Here is a 20,672-nt window from a genome sequence, read left to right as displayed (position 1 = left end):
GAGTGAAAAATTATCCACACTCTGGCTGTATAATTTATTTTAATTACATTTTATCTCTGTACCAGATAATCCCAAAGGTGCTTGGTGGGGTTGAGGTCAGGGCCCATCAAATTAAACCAAACTGTTGCCACAAAATTGGAGGCAAAGTATTGTCTAAGATGTCTTCATCCCGCCAAAACCTGGTATTGGTGTTAAAAAGTGTCTCACTTACATGAATATGTGAATGTTCAGAAAGAATCATATAACACCATTTTTCATACTACTTAATGCTTCTTATCTCCTGTTTTTTTGTGAATATGCAGAGAAACATATTTGCTTAATACAATTTCATGCCCTTGTTGTATGTATTTTTGGAATTCAAATCTTTCAATGATCTTAACTCTTATTCAGATGAAGTTTGGCCGATCTCGATTTTACATGAAAAGACATAAACCTGAAAAAGTATTTTAAACTGCAAAATTGTTTTGCAGTTGAAATTGCAGCATGAATTTGACATGTTTACGGACCCTACAGCTTTTTAAGCTTTTACCCCCCTAATATGACCTATTACAGGTCATATGCTTCTAGAAGATGACACAAATTTTAGTATCAATACTCTTAAAGAACTATGAATATTTTGCATTTGAAATTTTTATTGTTTGAAGCTAGACAGTATAACGCTGAAAAAGGCCATTTTGAGGGACTTTAAAAATAATCTCTTCAAAATGCCTGAAGTGAGCAACTTGAATTTCTTTGGGGACGCAAGATTGGTCACTTTGATGTTGCAAACTTTTTCTGTATTACGTGTATGACATAAAAATGCACATTAAATCAGCACCCATACCCCTAATTTTGGCCAAGTAAGATTGCCCTTCACTGAGGATAAGGGGCCTGACTGAAACACCTGAATTCAATAATTAACACCTTTGGCCAAATACTTTTTGTTCATGTAATGTAGTGTTTCACTACAGTATCATTTTAGAAGAAGGCATGTTAGTCACGCAGTCCTTCTCGCTACTACAGCACGCGCTCTGCCTACATTTATGGCACGTTTGATGAGGGACTGACTTCAAAGCCCAGAATCCTCCGCGCGCGCGGTGACGAGGCGACGGCGCCGCGCGCACGTCTGGCGCAAAAGGTCTGTTTTGGAAGAAGAACGGAAGATGGCGACCTCAAACAATCCGCGGAAATTCAGCGAGAAGATCGCGCTGCACAACCAAAAGCAGGCGGAGGAGACGGCGGCGTTTGAAGAAGTCATGAAGGACCTGAGCATCACTCGAGCCGCGCGGGTACGTGCCGAGGTTTTCCTCGCGACGGCTCGTGATTTTTCAGGCGCATCTCTCTCTCTCTCTCTCTCTCTCTCTCTCGGTTAGACTGACTTAGCTGCTGCGCTAACAGCTCTCCTGGCCATCACGGGCTCGAGCAGCTTAGCGCACGATCCCGCGAGCTCCCGTAAAAACCCGCAGGTTTCAGGGTTCTAAACGAACGCGTTGACAATCGTGAAGCGCGCGCGTGAATGTGCGGATGCGGACAAAATGGGATACAGATGTGCCGCACATCTGCACTGCTACTTCCAGCGTACGCGCGCCCTCGCGCACTTCTCTGGAAAATGCATAACATTCGCATGCATGTGATTATTTATTTATTTATTTATTTACCTTTTGCCCTAATATACCTATATTTGTGAATAGCTTCCGTTTTCTTTTTGCATAGATGGGTAATCGTTTGCTAGTCCCACGGATTTTATTCTGCTATCTCATTCTTAAACTTTGCCCCCCCCAAAAAAAAAAAAAAATCATGCACACCATAGTGATTGTAGCAAAGCAAAGCAAAAAAAAAAAAAAGGCCATAAGTAGGCTTAAAACACCACTGCTTTGTCACTATGCTTCTGATTCTTTTGATTCCTTGACCATGAATGATATTTGAGTTTTGTTTCATTCATGCATAATCATGCTGTCATTCACTCTGGCACTCATTCATGCGCTTTTATTTTGCACAGCTGCAGTTACAGAAGACCCAGTATTTGCAACTGGGCCAGAATCGTGCTCAGTGCTATGGAGGTTCACTGCCCAATGTCAATCAGATTGGAAATAGCAACACTGACCTGCCTTTTCAGGTGAGCTATTAGAAATTGTATCAGATGCAAAAGTTTTTTTTTTTCCTTTTTTCTTTTCCAGTAGGGGTGTTACGGTTTGAAATTCTTACGATATGAGAACCAAGTCTAAATATATCACAATACTCATAGTATCATCCTATGTGGTAGTAAATGTATTAAAACACACAAGTCAGTAGTGAAATAAATACTTTTTATGACCGCTTTGTACAAAGAAAATGTTCATTCACATCGTTGTGAATGTACAATACAATACAATCCTTTAATTGTTCTTTTTTTCTGCACTAATTGATTTCCAGACATGCAAGATCTAATTAGACAACCAAAGTTTTATATTAAAATGAAGGCACCAAAATATATAAATGTTTAAACAAGTAAGGTTTAGCTGGTAATACTTTTTATAGACTATAGACTTTTCTTTTGTGGATTAAAAAGCAACACAAAAGTCAGCAGCATAGTGGTTAGCGCTGTGGCCTTGTAGGGGTCAAGGGTTCGATTCCTGGCACGGGGCTGTGTGCATGTTCTCCTTGTGTTTCAAGATTCAAGATTTAAGATTCAAAGAACTTTATTAATCCCAGAGGGAAATTGCGTTTGCTGGGTTTCTTCCAGGTTCTCCAGTTTCCTCCCACTGTCCAAAGACGTGCAGATTAGGCTAATTGCCATTCTTAAATTATCCGTAGTGTGTGGGGATTGCTACCTTGTCCAGTGCCTGTCTCGTGCCCTAAGTCTGCTGGAATAAGGACAAGCGGAATAGAGGATAAATGAATGATGAATGAATTCACCTAGTCATCGAATCAGAGGATTGTTTTTAAGAGATCTTCAAACATCATGATGACATCTTTCAAATGGGCCAGTTCAACCAGATCTAGACTCCTTTAATGTTTTACCCTTTACTGAAAATTGAACTAAAGGGTTATTTTAAGATTCCTCCCTATCTGTCTCTAGGACAGTCCACCCCCAGTTTGGCCGCTTTAAAAATCATACAGATATTTGCAGCTCGCACTTCTAGGCATGCTTAAAGATCAATATATTATAATTTAAAAATCAGTTCAGATGGAATAACTGATGCCTTGATAAATCACACGAAAAGTTTGACTGCTTTTCTAAGCACTTGATCAGGAGTGGATCAAATGACAATAACATATTTTTATATAGGGGCTTTCCTTGCACTTGGAATTAAATAACATGTCTAAAATTTCCAAAAGCATAATTTCTCATTTAAAACATCTTTTTAAAGAGCATTAAGGCATCATGTATATTTTATATTCATAAAGAGCATTCATCTATATTTTATATTTATACTATTATTATTATTATTATTATCTATGAGTGATTGTATAAATATCTTAATACCGTAGAAAAAGCACAAAAAGTTTTGTTTTTTTCTTTTCTTTTTATAACAGTTTAAAACGGAACATTTGCATACAGTCTGAAAAGTAGTTTAAAAAGATCATTTTGAGAGTGACTTCTTTTCAATCACGCATCATGACACAAGTAGCAACCCTTCTTTCCAGGTGGATGAAACTAACTAACTTAACTATATTCTCGATTTTATAATGTTGATCTGTTTTAAAGATATCGATTAAAATGATTCAAAAGTATTTTTCTCAACAGGATCACAACTATTTTCTAGTTTATGTACTTATTGTGCATTTTTAACATGTCGTACCTCTTGTAATTGCTTTCCTCATTCAGATATTAGGCTGTTAAACTACCTGCATCATCCATCTATTACTTTTTATAGTTGCTATTCATTTAAAGACATTGTCCACCATTTGTAACTCACCTTTTATCCTCCAATGATGACATGTAGCAGAGGATGAGAGTTTGAAATCCATCCCAAACTTTGCAGTTAGTCTGGGGTGTCATAACTGCATTTGACATTGCTTATCATTTATAAAACATTAGCAAGTCTGCAGTCGAAACTGTGTGATGGTGTCATTGCTTGTATGCTTTCATATTGCCGGTCCATCCTCGACTACAACGCTGCACTGTTTTTAATTCGGCTTTGCCATTGGATCGTAAAGCCCAGGATACTTTTTAAAGTTTAATTGTACGCGTAAATGTGTTGCTAGTAAAGATAGATTTCTTAAACTTATCAGATTCCTTTTCAGACTACAGTTTTGGATACTAGTCGAACGACCCGGCACCACGGCTTGGTGGACCGCGTGTATCGAGATAGAAATCGGATCACGTCTCCTCATCGCAGGCCTCTCTCGGTGGATAAACACGGACGTCAGATATCCTTTTTTATAACTATATGTAATCTTTTGTTAACTCGAAAATTTAAGGGTTGATCGGTGAACTCCTAGGTCTTAAAGAACAAATTACAAACAGCGCTAAGTGTTTGCTGCTTAGGATGAGTGTTGCAGTGAAATTCACGTGTTATAACTGTTTAATAAGAAGCAGCTCTATAACAGCATTGTGTTGATTACGAGAATATTTCAGTGATTGCGGCGTTGCAGTCATCTTACCTATTAATGCAGTGTAAAGTTTAAACAGCTTTCCGCTACTTGGTCACATGAGAATTGTAGATCTGCCATGCAGATGAACTGCCAATATCATTCACGAGTCATGAATTTACATCAAAAACCATCACTGCTAATGATGATGGCATTTTTTCAATATTGTCACTGATTGATCAACACATAGGTTTTCACAATTATGTGATAACATAAAACACTGTAAATTGATGCTTTGATACAAATGATGTTTTAACATGATGTCCTTAACACACAAACACATAAAGGTGATGAAGAATGTGCCAAATATACAGTGCATCACAATAATCTTAATAAATTAGAATGTTGTAAAAAACGGGGGTTTTTTTTAGCAAAAAAGGAAACTCTCACATTTTCTAGACTTGTTACATGTAAACTGAAGGTAGTTTTGAACCTGTAAGCAAGTGCTAAGTCCTGTTGCAAAAGTCAGTCAGCATCTCCATAAAGATTTTCAGCAGACAGAAGCATGAAGTGCTCTTAAGTCTCTTGGGAAACAGCTTTCCCAAGGGACTCTTGGGACTTTGGACTGAGTAAAACATAGTAGACCAACACCAGCAGATGACACAACATCTCTTTACTCTTCCTCCAGACTCTGAGACCTTGATTTCCAAATAAATTGCAAAATTTACTTTCATCTGAAAAGCAGCCCTGTTCTTTTTCTTCGTAGCCCATTTAAGACGTTTCTGATGCCGACTCTGGTTCAGAAGTGGCTTGATACTAGAAATGGAACAATTGTAGCCCATTTTCTGGTGAGATCTTCGCGTGGTGCCTCTTGATGCACTGACGTCAGCCTCACTGTATGTGTTATAAATACAGAATATATGAAAGTTCCATTTTGTTATAGACACCACTCATCCTAATATTAACCACTGAGTAAAGGGGCTTGTTCTAAAATACCAAGTTGACCCAGATTGATCGAGATGTGAATATGAAAAGAAAATCCTAGGAGCATGATAAAATTATATTTATTCTAAATGTTTTATTTCTATTGCATTGATTCATTGTAGGTTGAGCCAAAAATCATTGTGATTTAAAAAGGGAGTAAAAAGTTAACCAGTACAAACTGAAGCAACTTGAATTTTTCAAGTAATTACGTTAACGGGGCATACAAGCAGGCAGCTTTTGTTCCAGTAGGACTGGATGGCTCCCTGCAGATGATAGACTAGTTGTCAAGCAGCTGCGTTAGGTCTGTTAACATGAAGCAGATCCTAACTTTGAATGATCAGCTGTAGTGTGTAAGACTGAAGGAATTGATTGGCTAGTATTAGAACACTGGTAGTAATTAGAGGGTAGTTATTGTGGACATCAGTAATGAAGACAAAAGCCATGGAGGCAAAAAATTGGAAAAGAATAAATGAAGAAACTGTAGATCTTGCTGTTTTTTTTTTTAAGTCATCTTTTTTTTTTTTGTACATTTTTGATTGAAAAGCATAATTGGCCATTTTTTTCTGGGTGGAAAATTTGGCCTTGTTTCTTCTTTCTCCTTCTGTCAATTAGTGCAATGCTGGCCAATCAGTGACATCTGTTCATGAAAAAACAGCATAAAACATTTACCACTCTCCACCACGTGACAAAAAAAAAAAAAACTGTCTGTTTTTTTCTGTGTGTCTGAGTAATCAAGCGATAGTCCTCACCTTCCAAGATTAGTAGCTGTCGTGCTGACTTGTATAAATACATGCCAGAATCGTCGTGTGACGCGGAGAAACATTTTCCTTAACACAGAGACTTACATCGACAGCTGTCCTTATGGCTCAGTGTATCTGTCACCTCCCCCAGACACCAGCTGGAGGAGGTAAGCCACGCTTGTGCGTTGAGAATTCAAAAACTTTATTCAACATACAGCTTCTAACCATGCTCATACATTTGTACACTCTTGTTTCCAGGACCAATTCTGACTCTGCGTTACATCAGAGTGCCATGAACCCTACTCAACAAGACGCCTTCGTCGGAGGATCTCAAGAGCTGCAGCCGAAGCGAGGTAAAAATGATGTGAAGGCTAAAAGCAGGCTTACTTCCGTCTGCCCGGTCACGAAAACTCACTTCCGGCTTTGTCTCTGTTCTAGTCGTCTTACTCACACCCCCAGATACAGAGGATCCCGAAACAGAAATGGAAAAAGACGACCAGAAGGCATCACTACATCCCAAATCCCATGACGTTCCAGGGATTAAGTGAGTATACGCGATCTGGTGTGTTATTATCCTCCTCCAGCAATTTTAATATTATTATTGCAAAGGATTATTTAAATACAATAATACGTTTGTCACATGTCCCCATGCAGTGTACTGTATGTGATGCATATTTCAGTTAATGACCTTCAGTGATTCTAGTCATAAATAAACTGTATAAATAAACTGTTATATTTCCAGCATATTTCCATCCCCTGATCAAGAAGTGAACGCGACATTGATGCCAGCCGCGCACAGCACAGGTGGCTCCTTGCCCGACCTCACCAACATCCAGTTCCCCCCTCCACTGCCCACACCTCTTGACCCAGATGACCCCGTGACCTTCCCGTCCCCCAGCACCTCCGGTAGCACAGGCAATCTGAGCACCAATCTCACCCACCTGGGCATCAGTGCTGCCAGCCACGTGGCCGCCTCCACCCCGGCACCGACTGGTGCTGCTCTCACGCTCAACATCGACGCCCAGCAGCAGCAGCCGTGCCCACAGCAGCTCTCACCTACTCTCTCACCCACCCTCTCGCCTCAGATGCCCATTTCTCAGGTACAGTTCAGAATCGGTTTGGTTTTATATGGCAGTGCTTATTAAGACTGTGAAGAATGGAAAGGTCAGAGCAAAAATGTGCCTTCTCAGAGATGCCTTTCCAACCCTTCAAAGTCTTTATAGCCAGTTTTGAATGAAACCATCATTTTATGACTGATGATAATTTACTTAATGACTTTTTTTGTAACTTGCTTCGAAATACTTAAAGAACATCTAATAACAAAACACGATGATGTGATATGGAAATTCTCTGCGTTAAAAAAAAAGTGTAATGTTTTTGCAGTCGATCACGATGGACAGCATGTCTCTGGAGCAGCAGCTGTCTCAGTACTCGCTGCTGAGCCTGCTGAGCGATCTGCAGAAGCAGCAGCAGACGCTGCCACAGAACATCCGCCTTATCCAGCTGCCACCAATCACCGTCAACTCTGCCTCCAGCCCGCCCCAGACCTCCTTGTCCAGCCAGTCACCAACAGCCACAAGCGCACCTGTCAGCTCGGTCAGTATAACCCGACCCTAATCCTTATTAGAAATTTATTTTCTCATATTTATTTCTTCTTTGAGCATGAACCTACACGGTATTGGAAGCTTCTGATGGTTTATCAATGCATTTAATGTTGAGATGAAAACTCCAGCAGAGTTAACAGCTGGCGTCTTTCTAAAGCATCCTCGTTTCTGAGGTGCTCAGACATTATGAGCTCTTAGTGGACATGTGATGTCGTTCTGAAAGGCCTCTTGCTTTCAGCAGTATCGCAATCAGACTGGCTCTCCGGCCAACCAGTCTCCAACCTCGCCAGTCTCCAACCAGGGCTTCTCGCCTGGAGGCTCGCCTCAAGTAAGGGCGGAATCCCCTCTCACCATGTTTGCTTGTTGTGCTTTTGGCCGCTCATCACTGTCGCAGCTCTCCGTCCTCCCTCCCACACTTTTCTCTGTCTGCATTTCAACCCTTTGCTTATCGCTCTGATTCTGCCGTGATTTTTTATCCATGCTGTTTATATATCCTGTACTGTAACTGTCTTGGCCAAATGGCCGGGCAGGTTTGCTACGCCGAATGAGAGGGTATCATTTTTTTTCTCCTTGTTATGGTAGCAGGATATTAGTCGACATATTAGCTAGTCTGGGATATGAAGATGTTTCAGCTGTGTTGCTGTTTATAGATGCGTTAAATGTAGTGCCAAATTCAGCAGAACAGCATTATACTCCCAGGGGCAAAGTACCGCTATTAGTTTCTGTATATAGTGCTGGCAAAGGTTCATACCCAGGCTGCTCATTTTACATTGTTCATTGTTCTGTATATACAGTATATACTGTGCAGTTTCTCAGCAAGGTCCTGGAGTTAGCAAGCCTGCACATTATAGGGCACTTGTTTTGTACAAAATAAATCACTTAGGCTATAATAAATAGTAAAAATGGCAATTTTGGACAACTAAACCTGGAAGAATAAAAACCCTTATTTTCAGATTTCTCCATTGTGTTAAGATTTGGTCTGGTCTGATCTGTCCACGTTAAAGTTTACATCTCAATTAGAGCTGCACAATCAACCGCATAAAACTCAAAATCACAATATCGACCTGGGCAGTTATTAATTTGCAAAAGGCTGCAATTTATTACAGATAATGTGTACATAGTCTGGAATTTATGTCAATAATTTAAGAACTAGTTCATTTTTTCAGTACTTTTAATAAATATTGGCAAACTTCCATTTAACAAGATACCTTTTGTACATAATTTGGTGTTAGCCGAAATAAATATGTTTGAATAATCACAATATATATATTTTTTTATTAAATAGTTATTTAATTATTTAAATTGTTTATTTTGTTACTGGTGTGCAAACACTCATTCACTCCCGTATATAGGGTCACGGGATGCCTGTAGCTTATCCAAGGGGACTTGGTGCACGAGGCGGGGTACATCCTGGACAGGGTGCCAATCCATTGGATGGCACACACACACACACACACACACACACATTCACACACTATGGGCAATTTGGGAACGACAATAAGCCTAATTTGCATGTCTTTGGACTGTGGGAGGAAACTGGAGAACCCTGAGAAAACTCGCCAAGCACAGGGATAAAATGCAAACTCCACTAAATGGATCTGTGCAATTATCTGATTGCAAAAAAATATTTATCAAAATTTGACTATGCATATTAGGTGCAATTCCACCTAATATATGCATATTCATATTTTGATAAATAAAAATAAGTAAATACATAAATAGTGGCAAACGTCCATTTAATTTTATATTTTCTACATCATTTAAAGTAAAGTAATATATGCATAGCCAGTAATTTATGTTGCGTTTTTGTTTATTTTTGATTATTTATGATCTTTTGTAATGCTGTTGTTCAATATAAATACATTTACATGCAAAATAGTATATTAATTAGTTACATGTCACAGTTTAGATCACAACAAAATAATAATGTTGTGAATTTCATTTTGCCCTGACCTGTCTGACTCATCCTGGTGCCACGCTTCTGGGTGGGTATCTCGTCTCATGGTGGCCTCTGACTCTCTGCTGAGGATCGCCTCATTCCGTGACCTAACAACAAAAGTCATTTCCATATTAACTTAAACACTGTCAGCATTCTAACACACAATATGACTGCAGATCAATCTCTGTTGTCTGTTATCACCCAAATGAGGATGGGTTCCCTTTTGAGTTTGGTTTCTCTTAGGGTTCCTTTCTAGGGTCATCTAAGGGAGTTTTTTTCTTGGCTCCATCCCCCCTGATTTGTTCATCGGACAAACCGCTAATTGCAATTTATACCGATCCCCTTAGATTTTTCAAACTCATTTTTTATATTTTTTCGTACTTGTACATTAACTACAACAGTTTAACATCTTGATCAGGTTGAGCTTCTTTTCTCTCAGCCGGTGAACTGGATCTTAACCTGTATCTAGCTCTGAGCATTGGCGATGTGATAAAGTGAAGGTATTTTCAAAATGGCCAACTTTCAATGTTAACTTTGACATTTCATGCCTTGCTTTTAACTATGAGCTTCCTTGTTAAATGGACAGATAAGATCCTGTTTCAAAGGGCTCTCAGAAGCAATTTGGAGAAAGCAAGAAGTTTGCTGTAGTGCTTCACTTGCTCTCAGGGTGCTTTTACCAGAATTTTTTTTCCCTTTTTGTCCAAGTGACCTGGTGTTGAGTTTGTTACTGATCTGACCACAGAAAACGATGGACTTTAACCATTTTTCAGTTTCTATGGGATTCAGCAGATGACTCATGCACATTTAAAGGAAGCTCTGAGTCAGGAAATATCGGGAAGCTGTATTTTATTTTTTATTTTTTGGCAAATAAAATGTTTAGACCGTGAGCAGGTAAAGCCCTAAAATATGCAAGATGAGGCGTACTACAGGACCATGGTTGAGAACCGCTGCATTACACAGTAGCATGTTATCTATGTACATGTTGACCTGTCGGCACGGTGGCTTAGTGGTTAGCGCTGTCACCTTGCACCTCCAGGGTCCGGGTTCGATTCCCACCTTTTGTGTGCATGGAGTTTGCATGTTCTCCTCGTTCTTGGTGGGTTTTTTCTCCCACAGTCCGAAGACGTGCACATTAGGCTAATTGTGAATGAGTGTGTGTATGTGCCCTCGAATAAATGGCCACCCCCTCCGGGGTGTACCCAGAGGGGCCTCCTTGGGTGGGCTTCAGGTCCCCTGCGACCATGTACATAGGATTCAGAAAATCAGAAAGGAAGTGATATAGCTTTAAATATGATTAGTTCACGATGGCAGCACCATTGCAATCTTTTAGCTGCTTGCACAGCCTGGATATATAACTAAAGGTTAAAAATGTATAAATGATATAGATTGCTATAGGTTGAATAAGTTATAATGTCACAGCTAGGGAGTATCAATTAATAACAAGTAATATTAGTAAACTAAAACAGATTTTTTTTTTTTTTTTAAGCGGTTTGCATATTTCTTGTCTTTTGCTTATTCCTTTCAGGCGTCTTTATTATATGCTCCATTTTTTATTTCTTTAATTTTTTGTATGCTTTATCTCGTAAGCCAGAACTTTTGATCAAACATCGGCCTTGTCTCTCATTACCATCATAAATGAATCCAGTTTCTCTTACATCAAGACTTCTCCTTCTGCACATGCAAAACAATTGACTGGCAGGCAAATCAGCTTCACTGCAGAGGAGTTTCCTGATTGGCTAAAACAGCTGGATTGTGTTGAGCTTACAGAGCCCTGGAAATTTACATTGAAGTCATTTCAAAACAAGTCAAATAAAGTCTTCAAGAATTAAAGATACTACTACGTATGACATTTTTATCTGTTGACATTTTACTGTTCTTGTTGTGTGTTGACTGAGGTGTATGTTCTATCGCTGTTATGCCATGGTTCTTGTATATCTTGGAAGATTGTTTACCATCCACAAATCAGGTCCATTTTCAAATCCAGTTGTGACAATGGTATTGAAATTATAAACCTTATGTAAGTAGAAGTAGTTCATTAGTCGTAGTTAAAGTTATTCTTAAGAAACGAGAGACGCACACACAAAATGTGCCACAAAATCTAGAGCTCTGATTGTGAAAACTGAATTTATGCTCACATCTGGATCGATAATTTCAATACCAGTTGCTGGAAATGGAATTACATGTTTGTTTATTTGTTTGTTTGTTTTTTTTGTTGATGTTGTTGTTGTTGTTTCTCACTGTGCTGTATAACAGCTGTGGAGAGTAAACCATTTGCCAAGATTGTGTTCAGGATCTGTTTTGCTTTTTTTATCCGATGTCCTCAGCTCTTATGCGTGGATGTCTTGCGCTAGACATCACGTGTGTCAGCATCTTGCCTACTTGTCCTGCTGTTTAAGAAAACACGGTCACGCCGACAGACTGACTGAAGTAATCAAGTTGTCTCTTGCTATATTTGTAGCACATTCCAGTGGTGGGGAGTATTTTCGGAGATTCATTCTACGAGCACCAGATGGCGTCCAGACAGACCAACGCTCTCTCCCATCAGGTGCCAGCTATTCAGTCTCTTCTTTACTTTCTCCCTGATGGATCTTATCAATGAAAATATTTATTCTCTATTTGATAACGTAGATATTTATCCATTGTGTTACTTCGTAGCTCGAACAGTTCAACATGAACATGATTGAGAACCCGAGCAGTTCGAACAGCTTGTACAATCCATGCTCCACGCTCAACTATACGCAGGCGGCCATGATGGGTTTAACTGGGAGCCACGGCAGCTTGCAGGACACCCAGCAACTAGGCTACAGTAACCATGGCAACATTCCCAACATTATCCTAACAGGTATATTTTTGTTCCTTTGTATTGTTTTCTTTCCTCCTTTTCATTTTTGTGCAAGTCAAGCCAAAAAAAAAGGTAGCTGCAGTAAATGCAAAAGGAAGGGATATGGGAATTTGGTTTTCGCATTTAAACAGCACTTTATTAGGAACAGTATGGGAACCCTGAGTAGGATTGCCTAGGATTTCAAAAACTCAAATTTCAAAAATTTGTTTAAGACGTTGGTGCATGTTGATCGCATGATAGCATCGCGCAATTCCTGCAGATTTTTTTTTAGGTGCACATTTATATTGTGAATCTTCCATTCTCGATTTTGTGATATGGTTCATCATCATGCTGAAGGTAGACGTAAGAAGACCCGGGTTCCATTTTTCCAGTCATTAAGTGTCCAGTTTGGATCAGCCAGTGCTGCTGAAGCCTCTGCTTTTCTGTTCTTGGACGACAGCGATGTTGTTCTGCTCACCACAGACTTACAGAGAGATTATCTGAGTCACAATAGCCTTTTAGTCTGGCCGTTCTCTGTTGACCTCTCTCATCAACAAGCTGTTTTCCTCCACAGAGCTTCTGCTTGCTGGATATTGTTTCTTTATTGCACCGTTGCGTTGTGTTTGAAAATCCCAGGTGTTCCTAATAAAGTGCATGGGTTTGTGTGCAATTATCCGCAAGATGAAGAAGCTCCCTAAAGTTCTCAAGAAGAAAAAAACTATTAAACAACAGTTCAATAAGAAATTAAACAAAGCCATAGCTAAGAGCAAAAACCTGAAAGCAGAAGGAACGGTGTAGTTTCACAGAGAACTGTATTCTCAATAGTGCAGCTTTCTCTATTTTCTTGAAATTCTTATCCAGATTTAATTTTGAGGAATTATGGGTTTACTGGGGTTGAGTTCGGCTGTGTTAGAATTCAAGCGTGTTTATTAGGTAAAGGAAAATGGTCATGTGCTGTTGCTGATTATAGTATAAAGGGCGTACAAGTCAAACCGGTAGAGGAACAAAGCACCGTTATAAGAGTAAAAACCAGCTTTATTTCTTTATACAATCCCCTGCTACACTAATGCACTCATCCCAGCACCTCATCCCTCTTAGCACTAGGAGCTAAGAGGTTTCCAGAGCCATGATCGCCTGAGGTTTCCAGAGCCTGAAACGCTGGCCTCCCAGGAATTCCCTTAATGGCCCAAACATGTAGGAAATGGCTTGGAGCAAGATCAGGACTGAGCAACGGATGTGGCAATTACTCCAAGCCAAGTTTCTGTAACGTACAAGCGGTCTTTATGCATGATTGTGTGTGCAGTTCCCACACACAGATTTACGGTGGCCGAGAAGTGCAAACCAAAATAACAAAACCGAAAACAAAATAACAAATTTAAAAACAAAACAACCAAACTTTAAAATTAAAATAACAAATCAGAAAACACAACGACATATCCAGAAACAAAATACCAAATGAGAAAACACAACAATAATTCACTCAAATCGGAAAATGTAGGTATGGTTCGCAAATTACATTCTTATTGCTGATTGGATGAGACATCTGTCATTCAAAACATACAAGAAGTACTATTAAGTAAGGTTAGAATAATTTTTAAAGCACATTTAACACATTGTATTTAACCAAAGTGCTGTATAATCCTAAAATACTGAAATGAATCCTTAAATGAAAATACGTCTAAATGTCCGTGTGACTGCAGGACTTTATATATATGGACTATATTTTGAGCGACAGATGTCTCGTCCAATCAGCGGTAAGAATCAACAAGCCAAAAAAGGTAGGTGTGGTTTGCGAATGAAATTCTTACCGCTGATTGGACGAGACATCCGTCGCTCAAAATACACAGGAAGTCCTGCAGTCACACGGGCATTTAGATGTATTTTTATTTAAGGACTCATTTCAGTATTTTAGGATTATATATTACTTTGGGCAACTAAGTTGTGTTAAATGTAAACTGACTTCACTTGATAGTACTTCTTGTATGTCTTGAGTGACAGATGTCTCATCCAATCAGCGATAAGAATTTCATTCGCAAACTATACCTCCCTTTCCCGGTTTGACTGAATTGTATCTGGATATGTCGTTGTGTTGTTTTGGTTTTGTTATTTTGTTTTCGGTTTTGTTTGTTTTATGACAAGTCCCGGTTTGACATGAACGCCCCTTGTATATAATCATGTTATAGTTGCTTTTACTAAGACATGAATATACATAACCCTAGAATATACTTTCTTAAACGTAAATAGAAATCTCAAGATAGTCTGTATTCTAGGTAGTGTTGCATTTAAAAGAGTTTCATGACCTGCCAAATCGCTGTCCTAGTGCTATCTGTTCGGACTCTGAATAGGAACACCCACTGAACCTGATGATCTATCTGAGGGTGCCAAATCTAGCTTTCAGACATATTCTCGTCTGCACAGTTTCAGCATAAATAACGAATCAGCGTTTGCGGCCTGAAACAATCCCTGCCCTCTGTTGCCCTCATTCACTGTACATATCAACATTGCTAATATTTGATCTCAACATCTCAATGCTCCTACAGAAGCTCTGCCCTTCCTACTGTTCATGATTAATCCCTTACTGGAAATTCTTGTGCTTATGTTTTATATTGTCTCTTTACATTTCAAATGACAAATGTCAGTCACAGGGGAGTCACCGCCAAGTCTCTCCAAGGAGCTGAGCAATTCGCTGGCCGGCGTGGGTGATGTCAGCTTCGACGCGGACTCCCAGTTCCCGCTGGACGAGCTAAAGATCGATCCGCTGACCCTGGATGGGCTGCACATGCTTAACGACCCAGACATAGTGCTGGCCGACCCAGCCACCGAGGATACGTTCCGCATGGATCGCCTGTAAAAGCAAGCAAACTGAAAAAAAGAAAAAAAAGAAAAGAAGCTCTCTGAACAGGAGGAGGCTGGAGACATACTCATTGTGCAGCTGCATGGCCACCCGGTTTTATCATTGCGCCCGCGGCCCTCGCTGCCCCTCCCCTTCATGGCATCTACAATAGCATGCTGCCAACATCAATGCCAACGTCTGGGGAAAGGAGGCACTCAAGCACATAGGTGGACGTGGCATTGCTATATCCACGCAGGCTAGTTACGTGAGGCGGCGAGTTCTGAACCACGTCCATTGTGCAAGTGTCTCTGAACCCCTCCTAAGGCCTACATGTTGAGTTCTTTCGTTTTTGGTTTGTTCTCATGGGGTGATAGTTACATTTCTTATGTCGTTCGTCATGTTTAAGTATTTATTCTATTCTCCAAGGAAAGCATCTTTTGTGCTGCGTGTGTGTGTGTGTGTGTGTGTGTGTCAAAATTCCTGACCAAGATAGCTTTTTTTGTTTTTCCTCCCATAAATCTTTATTTTTGCATCCCTTTTATGTTTCTTTCAGTTCTTTGTGTTGTTCATATACGTGTTTGTGTTCAAGTTTTACGGACGAATTGTTTACGTAAAGATACCACGTGTCTTTTTAGACTGTATGTTTTGTGTGTTTGTGTTAAATCTATATATTTAAAGGTTAAACTTATTTATTAAACCCTTTTATTTAATATTAAGGAGTACTACTCCCCCCATCCTACTTTTTATGGGTTTGGAAGAGCAGCGCCTTTGTGCTACTGTACGTACTTTATTATCGTTAAAAGTCCTTAAGACTAACAACCGACATCCTCCGCAAACATTTTTTTTCGTTCGCCTTCTCCTCCATAAGCATTAATGCGCCAGGCCGTGCGCCGGCATTGTTATTGTTTTTTTTTTTTTTGGTTTGCCGATATTTCTACAGGTTTAATGTCAGAACGGCAGCCTGGCCTCTGTTTTTCATATCAGTATTGTAGTGTCTAAAGAAGTACACACGTGTGTTTTCCTCGTTGCTTTTTCAGCTGCAAATTGAAACTGTCAGTGGCGTCTTTGATTCGTGTTCTGCATTTAAAAGGCCGTCGTCATGCAGGGGCCGAACGGTTTTAAAAAAAGAAAACTAAAAGAAAAAAAAAAAAAGAAAGCTTCAGAAAGCTACTGAACTCATCACTGTGACCCGACCTGATTTTGCCTTATGAACAAAAGAAAAAAAAAAAATGCTGTTTTTAAGCTGTCACTGCAACGACGAGTTTTTTAAATCGTCCCGTCAACGTTTTATTCTCGTATCCGAAATGAGATCTGATCATGCACAATCAGTGGCAGTATTGTGTTTTTATAAATGCAGTTTTTTCACTTAAGTACTGTATGCCGTGTAGGTTAAGTGTCGAGCTTAAATGGATGGTGTGTTCGGTTCGAGCTGCTGGTTGAAAGTAAGGGGAGGGTACTGCTCCTTATTCATTGTGGTGTTTACAGCAATGTTGTTGTTTGTGTATATATCTATATAAATATTTGTATATTTGTTTCAGTCTTGTCTGACATTCACGTGATATAAACACATGTTGTGTTTCAAGTGAACGTTTTAAGGAATCACATCTTTATATTTATGTAACACTATGGATTTAAAGAGAAAACTGTTATTCACTGTCTTATGTCACTTGAAATGAATGGTTTTAATTCAGTTTAAGTGTTAGAAACCTGCGTTATGCAGCCTGGACATTAAAGAACTTGGCCTTCATGCCAAAACTACTTTGGTACCAAAATCCTGGTGAACGTAATGCCATTCATTGTTTGTGAACAATTGTATTGGCAGCATTAATTTGAAAGAAGAAAATCTTGACTTTTGGTTGTATATGGTAAGAGTTTGTTAACAGATCACCAAATTCTTTTTTTTTTTTCTTCTTCTTCTTCTTTGTTAAAGCAACAGTGTGGTTATATCAGTTCAATGAATTCAGCCAAGAGGCTCGATCTATGTCATGTATACAATGCAGTCTGTAAGTGATTTGGACAGTGACTCAATGTTTTGGTTCATCGCATAGGACTGAAATTAAACAGATGTTTTGTTATCAGCCAGCTGTTTATAACAAATTCTGACCCTGGAATGTGCATGTTGCAGAACTTGTATCTGCATAAATATGCAAATGTTTCAAAGCATGGTCTAATTTGTTTGAGTCCCTCTGTGTATTAGGAATCTCTGGCAGTCACATTTACAGTAAATATACAAGTTACAGTAAATTCATTTGAATTGAGCTGATCTTCTGCTTTAGGTTCGCTATTGTAATTTCTGTTCATTGTTGTAATGCCGTTGGTTATCATCTTTGGTTGACTTCAAGTTGATGCAGCCAATGATACAAAGGCGTTTAAATAATCCCAGTCCATTGATGTTTGAACTCTTGGGGTCACCATTGACTCCAGGTTATCTCTAGAGTAATCTCTAGTCTTTTTTTCTCAGCCACACATGAACGCTGTAAGCAGATGTTCTCCTTTATATTATTCCCAGTCTCTGTACACAGTGCAAAAAATATATCTCTTATGAATCTGCTGCTAGAATATTCGCACAAACCAAGAAAGCTGAACATATTTCTTTTGTCCTTAAGCACTTGTTTCGAGTCTAACCTCTTTCCCTCCTTCACGATCTTCACGTACTGGTTACTTAAAGTCTTTTTCACTACAGTCAGTGCAAAACTCATGACATATGTTCACTATGTCATTATTATAACTGATACAGTATAACTCGTATAATAACTCCATCTTTTTTTCTGCTGTGTCTGAGGTTTTGTGAGAAACAAAAAAAAAATACTCCTTAAAGTATTGTCCTGTTTTTCTGATTAATCTTAATTTTAATTTTATATTATGATTTTTTTTCCTTGATGTTGTGAAAGGCCCTAGTTATGGTTATGGGATTTGCAAACATTTCATCATCTGGGACACAATAAACTGTTAAAATATATATTTTTAAAATAAAATAATTTGTCTGGAGTTTTGTTTACATTTCTGAAAAGTTTTTATAAAAATCCTCATTTATTTCTAATCTCTCAAATGGGTTTCTGAGCAATCTAATGTAATTAGAAAACCACAAACCTCTTGGTTATGTTTTTTTCAGGGGCCAAGACTTTATGGCTCTATATTTATGAATGAGGAATAAAAGAATTCTCTGTCATACTGTAAATGGGTCAGCGTATATAAGAATTGAGTTCATTCTGCCCTCAAACATCACTTTCAAATCTGAGACAAGCTGGTATAACCAACCAAACCTGTGTCAGGACGTGTGTCACTGCACATTTTTCTTCAGACTGCATTGCATTTGGTCTTAGATGTGATCTTTGTAAAGGTTATTATGACTTCAACATTGTTTTGTTTTTTTGTTTTTTGTTTTTTGTGAAATGTGAAATGTACAGATGTGTGATTCCTATGCAAAATATAGAGAGAAATTTATCAAACTACAAATTGAACTATATCTTGTTAGGTGAAATGGTTTATATAATAATGTAGGTGTAAAGCTTTTAATATAAGAGTGCACAGACAGTCAGAGGTGTCAGATGTTCTCCAGGAAGGGGTGGTGTTTATATATATATATGTGTGTGTGTGTGTGTGCAGTCTTCATTCCAACCGAGCAGAAGCTACACCTGATTTGAGTTTATTGAAAGCCAAGAACAACTAATTGAACAGGTGGAATCAGGTGTGTGCTTCTGCTTGGTTTAAATGCAAACCTGTACACACACACACACACACTGACCCTTTATAGAAAAGATCTGACACTTATGGTCTAGGCGAAATATTCGAACAGCTCTAGCAAGCAACAGTTTACAGTATGCAGTCACACACAAGGCCACATTTAGACAGAATTGCGAACGTTTATGTTCAAAACCCTCAAACCATACCACTCATAATCACCTTTTATACACTTATCCGTTACAAACAAGTCTGTTTTCTTTTTCCTCTCTTCCTGTAACACTTCTTGTAAGCTAAAAACTGTACATAGAGCTTATCACTAGACTACGACTGCATGTCAAAAACAAGAAACGCATCTTAAGTAAGAGGCCTTTCTTAGCTTGGCTGATTTCATTATAATACGTGCTGCACATGATAACACTATGGACTTTTAAGCAAGATGCAATGCATGCATTTATCAACAGAAAAAGAAAAAAAAGTGTGGTTTTGTTTCGTTGAACATCTCTCACATTTACCTACATGTTGGTTGATCACCTCTGGTGTAATGGGGCTCCATGTGAGATGTTGTACATCACACCAAATTATCTAGTGCTTGACCAAAGCGGTTTTGTTCCTTCCATGTTATAACTGCGATTTGATTTGAGTGCATTCTTCTTTGGCATGTTTGGCTTTAGTTTTATTTCCTTTTATTTTTAAATCATCATGATTGTAGCAAGCTTAATCTTTTTTTTTTCTTTTTTTCTTTTTTCAGTCCACTCTTGTTGACACTGTTGCTTAGCTTAGCTTAGCTTGTGCATCTTGACTCTTTCAACATGACAAATCGCTATCAATCACTGAGATATATATCACAACACAGGTCTCTGATATATATGGCAGCTTTCGTGCAATTTCGTGTCTCTTTTTGTACCTTTTTTCTGTGTGTTGCTTTGCACTTTAACTGTGGCTGTATGGCATTAAAATTGGACTGTTTTATTCTCTGAGAGCACTGACTGTTTAGGTCTGTAGTTTCAATGATGATGCTTTTTTCCCCCCTCAGATGGATAGCCCCCTTGTATTACTTCATGGCTGTAACAAAAACGAGAAAAAAAAAAAAAATCTTCTGGGTGAATTCTCCGCTGCATTGCACTGATAACAGTGAGGGATAACGCTTGGGGAGCAAATACGTCATTTCTTAATGCAAACTATTATAAAAGGGCTCAGTTGTTGTGCTCTGAGTATGTATAAAAAATTAAGAGATGCAGCCGGAATGTATGTTTCATTTATTTATCTGCATTTTTTCCTACAGTAGTTTTCCTTATATATGGTAATAGTAGTTTAACAGGATGTTTTGGATTTTCTCTTGAACCGTATTGTAAGATGAGTTTATTTTGGTATGATTATTATTTAAGAACGCAGAGCCCCTTTAAAGGAGCTTCCTTCAACCTCCCTGATAAGCCTTAAGAGGACTGCTGGGCAGCTGCTATGGTTCGGTTCTCACACACACACACACACATACAAGTATATATATATATATATATATATATATATATATATATGCACCGATCAGTCATAATTTTAAAACTATTAACATTATAAC

General features: G+C 38.7%; 1 protein-coding gene across 2 annotated transcripts; it reads left to right on the top strand.

Moving 5' to 3' along the window:
• The first annotated feature begins 1,134 nt into the window (after positions 1–1,134).
• Positions 1,135–20,081, top strand: crtc1b (CREB regulated transcription coactivator 1b). 2 transcript variants are annotated; one of them, XM_053513415.1, is made up of 12 exons: positions 1,135–1,268; positions 1,979–2,095; positions 4,207–4,334; positions 6,326–6,385; positions 6,477–6,571; positions 6,657–6,762; positions 6,961–7,318; positions 7,602–7,814; positions 8,064–8,150; positions 12,220–12,306; positions 12,417–12,603; positions 15,222–20,081. In XM_053513415.1, the coding sequence occupies exons 1-12, from the start codon at positions 1,143–1,145 to the stop codon at positions 15,431–15,433; spliced, it is 1,776 nt and encodes a 591-aa protein (XP_053369390.1). In that variant the 5' UTR covers positions 1,135–1,142; the 3' UTR covers positions 15,434–20,081. The 2 variants fall into 2 exon arrangements, with proteins under 2 accessions (XP_053369390.1, XP_053369391.1); XM_053513416.1 differs by lacking the exon at positions 8,064–8,150 and having other exon boundaries at positions 1,141–1,268.
• Positions 20,082–20,672: the final 591 nt, after the last annotated feature.

Source organism: Clarias gariepinus, chromosome 15 (genome assembly GCF_024256425.1).
Source record: "Clarias gariepinus isolate MV-2021 ecotype Netherlands chromosome 15, CGAR_prim_01v2, whole genome shotgun sequence".
Classification (NCBI taxonomy): Eukaryota; Metazoa; Chordata; class Actinopteri; order Siluriformes; family Clariidae; genus Clarias; species Clarias gariepinus.
Note: the sequence above shows the minus strand (reverse complement) of the source record. Positions and strands in the feature narration are given on the sequence as shown.